The sequence below is a fragment of the Onychostruthus taczanowskii genome, unplaced genomic scaffold (assembly GCF_017590055.1).
Source record: "Onychostruthus taczanowskii isolate IOZ18803 unplaced genomic scaffold, ASM1759005v1 scaffold13, whole genome shotgun sequence".
In the NCBI taxonomy this organism is placed as follows: domain Eukaryota; kingdom Metazoa; phylum Chordata; class Aves; order Passeriformes; family Passeridae; genus Onychostruthus; species Onychostruthus taczanowskii.
The window spans coordinates 12278316-12290666 of record NW_024498462.1 but is presented as its reverse complement, the minus strand read 5'-3'; the positions used below and the strand labels follow the sequence as shown (position 1 = coordinate 12290666).

The window sequence follows — 12351 nt, the reverse complement described above, 5'->3', positions numbered from 1 at the left end:
CCATGTGGCTCTAACTTTGGAACCAAGCAAAACCTTCTCCCCCTTTTCCCAGAATGTTTCACCAGTCCTCTCATTTCTTGTTGATCTTTCAGTTGCATAATCTCAGTGGGTCTGTAAAAACTGCTCTGCACTGGGCACATGTGTTTAATCATCTCCTTAACTTTTTCTGGAGACATTAAGAAGTGATTTTAAGAACAGTAATAACTCTTTAAAAAGTCATTTAACAGCTGTCTTTGCTGAGAGCAAGCTCTGTGGAGTGAAAATGAGAAGATAATTGAGTCATAAAAAAATTGTTTTGAAATGACTGGAATTGTCTTAGATTGTTAAATTACTATTAAATGACATTTTTTCCCTTGCCTGTAATAATTCATCTTTGAAAGCTTGGCTTGTTAAATGTAGGCCTGTAAAGTATTGTGTGTTTTCTAGTAAGTCAGATTATTTCTCATTATAGACTTCTTGGTGGGTAGACAGGGTTAGACTTGATGACATCCAGAGCCCCTTTTCAGCTTAAATTTTCCTATGAGTCTATTTATCTAGCTGTGTGGGGGGGGGGAAAATTGAATATCCAGTCCTTCCACAGGGCAAATATAATATTAAATTCAAAATACAATTCTTCTCATTCCTTTCATCTTTAATAACTGTTTCAACCCACTCAATACCCCTTTTTTTTTTGCTTTTCAAGTTCTTCAGAAGATGTCATAACAGAAGGTGAGAGTACGATACATCCCAAGGATGCCTTTGAGACATTGTGATTCCAATTTCTGTACCAAGAGCTCTTGTATGAGGTCACAGCATTGTTTAGTCAGAATTAATTCATTGGTCACTGTGCAGTGCATTTGTTCTTGGCCTCAAAAGGCCTTTTCCTCTTTGTGAATTATCAACTGCTGGAAACAAAAAAAAAAAAGGTGATTTTCCTCTTAGATTTTAATCCTGCATCAGATACCACTTACTATAATTTTATTGGTTTTGCACACTTAGCAAACATAGATATCAAATTTCCTTGGTTACCCCCAGTTACCCTATTTCAACCAGTTATGAGTGAACTTCCATAAAATAATGTCACTTCTGACCCCTCTCAAATCAGCTACAAACATCTTAAACAATCCAGTTCCAACTCATATTTTGACCTTTAGCTAAAGATCAATGTTAGAAGAAAATTAGTTTTTGTTTGTCCCTGAGGTAACAAGGGAGCATTTTGGTTGTCCATTGCAGGCTTGCAGAAAATCATCTTTTTAAAACACGCTGCTGGAATTTATATTAAATTGTTATAAATGCTATAGAAACTGAAAAATTCTCAAGATACAAACATAATTTCTTTTTCTTGTTGCTACTTCTTGCCAAATTATACAGTGTAAAATCCATATAATTATTATTTCTAAGCACTTAGAAACAGAACTTAAGTCAGCAAGAATTTGCCAAGAATAAGATGTCAATGTAAACTGAAGTGCCTCATTAACAGCTTTTACTAGAAATTATGGAGAACAGAAAATAAATAGTTGTCATGCATACCTTGAACATAAGAGTATTATTTTTCAGTGTGTTCTATCAGAGAGTGCAAAGTTCTGCCTCAAGGATTGTCTGCAGTAACCCATTTTGGAAAAAGGGTGAAGCTGGTTTGAAATCATGCTATTAAATTATCAATAGCTCACTGACAAATAGGAAGGTAAATCAAACTGGTTCCTAAGGAACTTAGCACTGAAGCCCCTCTACAGCTTCTCACAAACTTTCTAAAATAATTGAAAAAATGAAGAGAAATCTTTGGTATGATATATTACAATTGGAGATCAAGCTGAGAAGAGCTGCGTGTATGGTGGGGTATTGGATCAGAACTGAATATTAAATCACTGAATTCAGAACTGAATACTAGCTCAGCCAGCTGGAGACATTATCTGATAAACACAAGATGGAATTTATTTGTGCAAAGTGCTGGTTTTAGGAACAAATAACTGCAAAAAAAATGTACAGATGGTTTGGGAACAGGCCTCTGCTACACAGGCAGGAGTTTCACATGAATCACAAGGCAGGCCTGAGCAACAGCACCACATTGTTGGTAAGAGAAAAGCAACTACTGAGGACATTGGAACAGATTTGAGTCAGGATGACACAGAAGGAATCCAGCTCTGCACTGGAACTGCCAGACTCCAACAGGAGCACATCCAGCTCTGCCCCCGGAGCTGCAGGTCCAGACAGACCTGCTGGACACAGGCAGGACAGCAATGAAATATCAGAGCTGTCAGGGTAGGAATTCTGGGACCAGACTGCACAAATTGCAGCTCTTTAGGCTTGCAGCAATTTTCAACCATAAGCAGAGGGAGTCAAGAAGGAAAGTGTGGCAATAAGAAGAATAAGGAGAACAATATCTATATTATACAATGTGTGTGTATATGTATATACACAATATATATATACACTGATGGGGAAAGAACAAGGCATTAATGAGCTTAATTTGTACTGTAGACAAACAAGGAAGCACCTAAACCTATTTGGTCCAGCTTTGTCACAGAAGGATTGAAATGCTGTCTGACTACATGTCCAGCATTCTTTATCATGCTTCTAAAATACTTATTGGTTAAACTTAAATTTTTTAGAAAGCTTTTTCAAAATGCTGGAGGTTCAGTGAAAATAAAATTGGAATAGTTCTGTTTTAAAAAATAAGGACTGCCATGATGTGCGATTGGGAATTGTCATTTCTAAACTTTACTTTGGGAATGGAACTGAATTCTTCCCCACCACAGGGAAGAAGTGTGGTGATGTTCCCCCCTGAATGCAGCCCTTTATCACCTTCTCTGCCCAGGGCACATCTCAGTCCTCCCTTTCCCTGCTGCCTTGGGATGCTTTATCAGTCATTCCTGTGCTCCACTGTTTATTTGGGTACCCAGAACTTTCCTCTCAATCTGGTTTGACCAGTGGCTTCACAGGATAACTCATATCTTCCATTTTTACTAGGAAAATTGTCACCTGTTTTTCTTTATTTCACACTGGAATGGGAGCCAAGGCTGTTTTCTGCTACTGGAGCTAAAATCAGAACTCAAGGCAAAACCCTCAGATAGCAGACAACATCTGAAGTAGTCATGTACATGTGTGTGTGTGTGTGTGTGTATTTGTCAGAGGCAGTGAAGAAAATAGTTTGATAGTTATTTCCATATGTGTGCCAGAACCAAAAAATGTGAATTTTCAAGTCTTGAGATGAACTATCAAAATAGCTGTATGTCAAGAATAGCCACCACAGAAAAGGATTGCCTTTGGGAGGAGGCACCTCCCAAGTATCTGTTTCCATGTGCATCAGTAATGACTGTCTGGATTATGACATCAAAAGATACTATTAGAATTAATTAGAAATATATTTTGTCTCATGTGGGAAATTAGAAAACATTTGTCCTAGAATGTGTCCCAAGCTAGAGTTTGTCAGCAATTTTTCAGCCACATAATTAGAAAAAAGATGTAGAGGAGAAAAATGATGAACGGATGCTACATTTACTCTTGAAATCTAAGTGCCTTTGGGCAACTAGGAAATACTTAACCAGTGCACGTGGTCTGCAATAGCACACTTGTGGAATCACAAACCTGGCAGGCATGCAGGAAGGGAGGTGATAATGTGGCAGAATGTTAAAAAATGCTGGGCACAGTGCTCTCACAGAGAAGTCAATATCTGTGAGCCCAGAAATTTTTAAGGGAAGCAGTTGAAGTAATTCAATATAATTTTTTTTTTTCCTTTTAGGAGGTTTCAGTCTTGAAGTAATTCAATATAATTTTTTTTTTTTTTTTTAGGAGGTTTCAGTGCTTTGTCAGTCTGTGTGTCCACAGATGTGTCCATGGGGTGCACACAAAGTTTCTGTTGACTGTCAAGATCTAACAAACAAATCCTCCCAGTTGTGCTGCTGCCTCTGGACCACTGCCACACCACTTTCTTTGAAAGAAATGGAAATTCTTCCTGGTCCCCCTGGCAGAGGAGCCTGAACCTCACAAGATTCCAGTAGGACAGATCAGAGATGTCAGATAGATCAGGACAGCTCAAGTGCTCATCTCCCCCAGCCCTGCCTGCTGAGCCACCCACAGGTTATTTCCCATGGGCTCTTACAGAGCTCACTTCAGCTCCCTCTTTAAGCCAAACCTGAAATCTCTGAAGGTGTTTTCCCTTCCTTGGCATGACCATATTCCACAGGTTTACCTTGATGACCACCCCAGTAACATCAGAAAATGCTGCATTGGGAAATAAAATCTACAAATAAAACAACTTGGTGGCTATGCAGATTTGAGCTGGTTTCTCTCTTTTTCTCCCATGCAGAGGTGCCAGTCCTCACTCAAGGAGCAGATTGGTGAGAATCAGATGAGGTCAGTCAATAAAGGTTGTCTGCTGTTTATCTTTTTTCCAAACTACAGGTCTAACTTCCATAAATATCTCAGAGGAGGTCAAGGCTGTAGAAGGCTCTTTGAGCAGGTTCCCTGAGCAGCGCTGGACCAGGCAGTCCCCAGGATGCTGAGAGGCTTTCCTTACCCTTGTGCCAATAAACCATTTATTTATGCCCAAAATGTATTGGTTGACCACACATTAACTGATTATGATTAGAACAAAACTAATGAGTTTTAATCACTTGAGCCTCATTTACTTGTGGTGGGATGTAATTCAGGAGCAAACCCTTGGACCAGAAGGGTTTCTTTAAGTCTTGCACTATTTTATCTGGGGACAAGAATACCAAAATGGGTTGAAGGAAGCAGAAATAAGAGTATTGATGCTTGTACCATGTTTGGTACTGTATTATTTAACTTTCCTCCTCAGTAACCAACCCTTATTTCATCAAGCCCCAGGGTGCTCTCTGTCCATCACTGACAGCATTCAGTCCTGAGGTTTGAGAGAAAGCTCAAGTTTTTCTGAAGAAATTCAGAATATTGTTTTTACATTTCTAAAGTTTTCCATAGGAAGCATTAAACTCTTAGTAGAAACTCTGCTTTTATATTCTGCTCAGGATTGAGGTGTTAGCCAGATTCTTTCTCCTTTTCTACTATTTTGGATGTCCATGTGACACTCAGCAGAGTCCTGCTAGAGATCCACCTAAAAATGGGACTTCTCCAGACAGAAGAAAATCCACTGGTTGAGAGAGAGCTGCTTTGAAGGTGCAGAGATTTTGTGGTCTAAAGGCAAATTTATCTTTGGTGTCCTCAGGTGTGGATGTGAAATTTGCTCGATTGACATTTGAAATACCTGCACAGCCCCTGCTGTGGTGGCTTTGGCAGTGTGAGAACGTGGGCTCAGGGGATCCTGCAAAAACCTGATTTTTGTGTGCTAATCACCAGCAGAGCCCATTGATTACCATTGATTGGGACTATCTGGAACTTCTAAAGGAAAAGGGGACCGGGAATGATGTAAAGGTACAATTTTAAATATGAGACATTGTTTTGAAGAGATGAAAATATATCCAGCTATCAATATCTACATCCTAGATGTAGGTAGATGTAGCTATAAGGCTGCTTCTTCTTATTTCTTCTCAGTATCTCATTTTTACCCAGCCAATTAATGTATTAATTAACGTGTGGCCTGTGCTGGATGCTGTATGGGAAGGGAACAGAGCTTTACTTGATGATTTCTGTTGATATATATTTAAGAAATTTGAGCTGCATTGTCCTTAATGGTCAGTTGTATTTTCTTGAAATAAATTTTAATTCTAGAGAAACTCATAACCATGAATCACTTTATAAATAATCAATTACCAATTCAGCTTTTGAAGATGTATGTTAAAATAGACTTTAATCTACAGCATGCAATGATGGCCTTTACTGAAACCTTAAAGAAACCCACTTATTTGACTATAACAATATATGATATATGCAGTTCCAAAACTATCCTAAAAGCTGCAACTTTAAACAGCTCAAGAGCAGAACTTAAATTGGAATGGATATGAAGGTACAGAACTTCAGGAGGTCTTAGCAGAAACTTTATATGTAGACAGAGAAAATGTCACATCTTATTTTAGAAGGCAGTGGTTTATAACCTCCAAACTGAACTGATTAGGGGTGGTTTTTTTCCTCCTTCTTCACATGGTGTAGAATCTTATTTAGATTACTAAGTGTTCCTTATTTTTCTTCAAATTAAATCAATTTTCCTTCTAAGGTGTGTCTAAAATTACGGTTTTTTTCAGGAAATTTGTACTATCATTTGGAATATTGTACTGAGGCTCTGCTGCTTCCCCATTTCAAACCAGCACCCTTGGAAACAACAGAACTCCCACAGTCCTTCCTCAGTGCTTTTATTCTGTCATGATTTTATCTGGTACCTATTGACTACTGGGACTGGTTTCCAAGTGACATTTTGGAATGCAGTTTTTGCTGCTCCATCTGCAGATGTTCCCCACAGCAGATGCACAACTTGAAAAATAATAACTGCTAAAAATATGCGAGCTGTCAGCTTGGTTTTTACTGAGAGAACTGTAACTTCAAGTGAGATAAATTTGTATTTAAATGCAATGTAATACATTTAAATTATGTCCAAAGATTGATAGCAATCTCATCAAACAATGCAAACAATCATATCATAAATGTTTGATTTGAGTCCAAGGTGGGGAAAGGTGGGGTAAAAATGTTACTGGATAAACTAAAAATACTGACATGAGTTTTGAAAAAGAAAACATAAAAACCCCCATAATTAAATAAGTGGTATTAACATTGTATTCTTTGTTATTCACAACTTAAAAATAGCTCTTCCTTTGTGCTTACACCTTTAAGGTCTCATAGCCAGCTGTAATGTTTTTTCACCTGACCTTGCAGAAAATATTTGTCTTAGCCTACTAAATAAGCTGTGAAAGTACTGGGATTTCAGACAAACCTTTAAAAAAAGCAAAGAATGATGCTTCCTTTCCACTTAGTTCAAGGTTAATTTTACTTGCCAGGAAGACAGTAAAAGAAAATCAGTGAGGAATTTGAGAGATCAATGGCAACCACGGAGCCCATGCACCTCCAGCAGCTCCCATTTGTCAAAGTTGCACCCATTGATAAAGTCAGAATGAGGACAGGATGTCAGGAGGCTCCTTTTTTCATTGCACTCACACACAATAAATCAAGAGAAGGAATTGATATGCTGTGAATGTTGGTAGAGCAAATTTGACAAACTGGCAGATTGTATGCATATGGAAGAGTTATGGAATGATGTACCTTAAGCAAAGATCACAATTTCATAACAATGTTTCTATTCATTTTTCTGATGCAGGAGTGTTCCTTCTCCTCTGAGTGTGGGTGTGCACAGACATAAAGTGAGATGAATGCAGTAAGGAACTCTGCCTGCAAACAAATACAGTCCTAGGGAATAACTTGGAAACAAGTCTGCCTTCCCAAGCGCAGACTCTAAAACTCCTACCTCTCTGCAGATTCATCTGCATTTTGTTCTGTGATCATCTGCAGCTCCTGTGTGGCTTTACTTGAGTCTTCTTTGCCGGAGTTTTGCTCGGTGCTGGCTTTGGGGCTCTCCTGGCTGGGGCGCAGCTGCTCGATGAGGCTCTGCTGGTGCCAGCTGTGGATGGAGCGGTGGTGCACCGGCGTCGGCCCTGGCACGGGGGCCAGGATGTTGTGGTGCACGGGGCTGCTGTTCTTCTTCAGCCCATTTCTGTCCCGAGAGTGGCTCTTCAACCTGTTCTGCACCGGAGTGCCCCTGTGCTCGTAGCCTTCCTGCTGGTGGCAGCCCCCGGAGCCGGCGGAGCCCTGCGAGGGGTGGCTGAACCACCTCCAGCGGAGCCTCAGGATCTGCTTCACATCAAACTCTTTCTTTCCAGAGACTGACATGGTTTTTCCAGAGAGAGAGAGGAAAAAAAAAAAAAAAATAGACAAAAGCCTGTTCTTTCAGGAAGGAAATGGATTCTTTGTTATCTCTTCTGTTTCAACTCCTCTTCTTAAGGAAAGACAACAGGAGAACAAACACCGGTGGCTCTCTCCCTCTCTCTCCTGATGAATGCACCGCGAGCTCTCGCAGGCGATGCTGAGCTGCTGTTAGCTGTATAGGTGGGAATCCATACTGACAGGATGATGAGGTCAGACCTTAAACAAGTAAATCAGCTTAGCACAGGAAAGCAGCAACCATAACACTCCCCAGCTGCCAGGCTTACACACTCCCAGCTCTCCAGCGCGGCTCCCAATATATAACCCAGCCTCACATGATCCTCAGGGAGCCCGGGCTGCAACTTAAGATGCAGGGAAGCATGCACAAATCAAGTGACGAGACTTTCTAGCTATCTCACGTCGTTCTCCATCGAGCCTGCTAATTAGCAATGCTGCTTTTCACGGGGGGTTTAGAGACGATGCTTCCAGGCGGGTTTTTGGTGGCGATTCGCTGCGAAACTCTCCCGCAGCTCCCGCGTCTCCTTAAGGCTCCGCGTTTGTTTGTCCTGCTGTGTAAAATTCCTACAAATGGCCTCGGTGTGGTAGCACTTACCTAAAGGAGAGGCAGCGTTTGAATGCATGGTGCAGGACTGGCTGTGTTTTCTCACCTACGGATGGGTTTCTCCATATAATTCAGGGCTAGAAAAGAGGGAGGGAGCTCAGGAAAATCGGAGATGTGCTCCCTGAATGACTGGATCTGTGGCAAGCACAGTTTCCTGGCTAAGTGCCTGTGTAAACAGCCTTTCCCATCCTGCTCTTGATTTCTCACGGACAGTGAAACACTCGTGGGGGGTTTTTTTTGAAAACACCTTTCTTTTCTTTCTTTTGATAGCGTGCGCCTGTAACGTGTTTTCAGCAGATTTAATAGGGGAGATATTTTCATTCCCATCCCCTGGTTGCCAGGCAGGGCTGTGAGAACTGTCCCCTGTGTGGTTTGAAATAATGTACACAGAATGTTTTCATGTGCAAATTGAAAATAAATTAATGGACTGGATTTTTTTAAATGTTGTATTCTCCCAGGTTGGCTACTGATGGTCTGTCCAAGTGTAAGCAGTGTGCAGAAATAGCAAAAGCTGTAACACAAAGTCAGTAGAACATGATTCAGAGAGAACCCCTCTCTAACACACCTCTCAGACCTTCTGACATTATTTTCATTTTTCTCTTTTCTGTGAGTTTTTCTTCCTTTCTTTACCAAAATTCTATGATGGAACACTGAACCTTCAAATAAAATCTTTCTTTTTTATTCTTTTGGGCTTCATATAATACAAGCAAGGAAATGTGAAGTTTAAAAAAACAAAAGAAGAAGAAAAAGCAAAATGAGAGGATGAGACTAAGGAATTTCCAGTTTTTATCCTGGGCTCTCCTGCTCCTGTCCTATTCATGATATTCAAGCAAAGGATATGCAGCATCATGGGCTGGATGCATGTGAGAAAAATTACAGGATGAGTGAAGAACTCATCAAAATAATTGAAAGATCTTTTCTTATCTAGATCCATAGAGGGAAAGACTGTACAAAAGAAAACCTGTGTGAAAGGCTTGGCCATAAAAGGCAGAAAGGAAGGAGCTGAGGGAAGGTTTGACAGACGCAGCCGATGCATATTTGTTGCTATAGAGAACACTGAGGCTGAGCTGTTGCAATTAAATGTACATTAACAAGATTTCCTTGGAGAAGTTCTAGGAATAGAGAGAAGCTAGAAAACTTATTCAACTTCTAATAAGTTAGATTAAGAAGATGTAGAAAGGCCTTAAAGTGCATTTAATAAGGGGGTTCAATTCAAGTTTATTGAGGATATGAGCTAATAAAGATGCTGCTACCAAACTTCAGGCATATTAAAAGCTTTGTAGAGAGTGAGTGGATCAGTGAAAAGGCTGGCACTGAGCAAGGGAGATTATTGTATTTCCAGAAGTCAATATATGATGTTTTCACACTTTTTTGATGACCATTTACAGCAATCTAAAACTTTCTGAAGACCCAAGTGTTTCAGGTATTTTTTCTTGCATTACAAGTATGTAATATTCAATATTCAATGTTGAATATATATAATGACATTAATATATTAATGTTTCAATATTGAAACATATATTCAATGTAATGTTTCTTGACTTCTCAGTTTCAGCCTGCACACCTAAGGATGTTTTTCTTTTCAATTTCACACAAGTAATGAGGCTCAGTGTTATCTCTATATATTCCTGAGGATTGCCTACATGGCAATTTGACATCTGTTTTAGGGAGGGAGTCTCTATCTACCAAGTTAATGAAATAATTTATGATGAAATCTTGTAGAGGTGGACAGAGAACACAGTTTCTTTAATCAGGTCATTGAGCTATCTCAGCAGCTCTGTCAGCTCCTATTAGCAACAGCTCTGATACATTTAATCCATATTTTTTCTCCATGTCACAAAGCTTCTGTCGGTTTTCTTCCCTTAAATCTCTTTTGCTGAAGTCATCCTTTGCTCTGAGATATCATCAAAAGCATATTCCTTGCATTTTACTGGGGAATGTACAAGCAGCACTTCTGCTTGTGAATTACTCCTGTTCCTGCTAACTCAGTACAGGTTTTAGCAGATGTAGTGAATCTAGCTAAAATTAAAATAGTCAAACTGGATATTTGCTGAAGAGACCATCTTGCTCAGAAAGTCAGCTTGAGTCAGCACAGGATATGGTTCATGTGGGGCATAAGGAGATTATTTTTTTACAGAGCTTGTTAGTGCTCTGGCTAAAATTTCAGTGTGCTGTACCAGGTCAACAGAAGTGATTTGATAACCCAAAATTTCAGGCCTGAAATTATTGGAAGTGTGGCATATATATGTATAACCGTGGAGGAGCTTTATGCCATGCACTGCTTTTCACCTGCTTTTCTGGTGAGAGAATTAGTTCTCTTCAACTTCAGTGCAGTGAGTGTTTGCTTGTGGGTGATTTCTTTCTGCATCTCTCACATAGGTGGATCTCTGATTGGGTTCAACCTTCTAAATGAGAAAAGAGACAAGATATAAGATTTTTCTGTTATTGCTATCCCTAATTGAAGGCCTTTGGTCTCATTTAGATGAATAACCACGTAACAGCATTATTTTTTCCCCATCATGGCTGGAAATCTCCAAAGAACAGGATTTTCTAGGACCACAGCAAGTCCAGCCAGGGCCACCAAGAGGGTCAGGCAGCTGAGCATATGATGGATGAGGGGAGGCAGCTGCAGCAGGATTTGTTCAACCTTGTGAAGAAAAGGCTCAGGGGCATTTTGGAGCTGCCTGCAGGTACCTGATGGGAGAGCAGAGACAAAATCAGGCAGTTCCTGAGCAGCCACGGACAGCACTGGGGACAGCAGGCACGTGTTGGGCCGTGGCAAAAGCTGAGGAGATGTCAGAAAAACTTTCTACCTGCGAGGGTGATCAGGGAGGTAGGAAGAGGCTGCCAAGAGAGGCTGTGGCATCTCCTTCCTCAGGAAAGTGAGACCCACTGAGGGTGGGCAGGCCCTGGCACAGTGCCCAGAGCAGCTGTGGCTGTTCCTGGATCCCTGGCAGTGCCCAAGGCCAGGCTGGACAGGGCTTGGAGTAGCCTGGGACAGTGGAAGGTGTCCCTGCCATGGCAAGGGTGGCACTGGATGGGATTTAAGGTCCCTCCACCCCAAAGCAGTGCGGAATCCTGTGATCCCAGGTGGATCTGTGTCACTGCTCTAACTGGGCTTGCTTTGAGTAGGTCAGACTGGCTGAGCTCCAGAGGTCCCTCCCGAGCTGTCCTGTGCCTGTGTGATATGCCAGGGACTCTTTGATGTTTTTATCTCATGGCTGTGGTGGAGCCAAGTGAAATTCATGTGGTTGTCAGCTGTGAGGAACAAATGCATCTCCAGAAATCTGCCCTGCAGTCCTGCAGCAAAGCATCACTGCCTGCAGGGTGCAGAGAGGCCGGCTGCTCCTCCCAGGGGAGACTCATCAGGACTTCGAGTTAAAAAAAGTCTTTATCCACAAAAAACCCTCCATTCCATTCAATGCATGCAAGATTTGGGAGAAAGGTCTTTGCTCCCATTAGGAAAATACATTAAATTTGATGGTAGACTGGCACCCAGCAGAAAAATGGGAATGATTTGAAAAGCTTTGTATAAACATGTTGGACTTGCAGATAATTTGAATGATGTGTATTAAGAGCCTAAATAGGCTCTGGTAATCATTTTAAGATTACATGTGTCAATACCTGATGCACTGCTTGATTTAGGAAATTACAAAAGCACTTTGGTCATAATCTACATATAAAAAGAAATTGGTAATTTTGTCACAGATCATGTTTTAAATAGCCTTCAAAAACGACTTTTAATTACAGCTGCCTCCCAAGTTCATCTGCCACCAAAGCACTTAACAGAAAAAAGTTTTGTAATATATTTCAAAATGTCTGAATTTTTCAGTTAATAACTCACTAATTTCTTTGAAAATTGAAGCAAGTGGAATATATCCATACAGTTATACAATGTTTATTCTCTTCTCAATACAGACACATAATTA

At 40.6% G+C, this 12351-nt stretch overlaps 1 protein-coding gene across 2 annotated transcripts in view; it reads right to left on the bottom strand.

Annotated features, from left to right (window-relative positions):
* The window catches only part of KLHL4 (kelch like family member 4), a 35453-nt gene extending 27686 nt beyond the window's left edge, over window positions 1-7767 (bottom strand). For both annotated transcript variants that reach the window (XM_041396572.1, XM_041396571.1), the window contains exon 1: window positions 7346-7767. In XM_041396572.1, the coding sequence (XP_041252506.1) occupies window positions 7346-7767 (422 nt within the window). The remainder of the gene's footprint in view (window positions 1-7345) is intronic.
* Between the last annotated feature and the right edge of the window lie 4584 nt (window positions 7768-12351).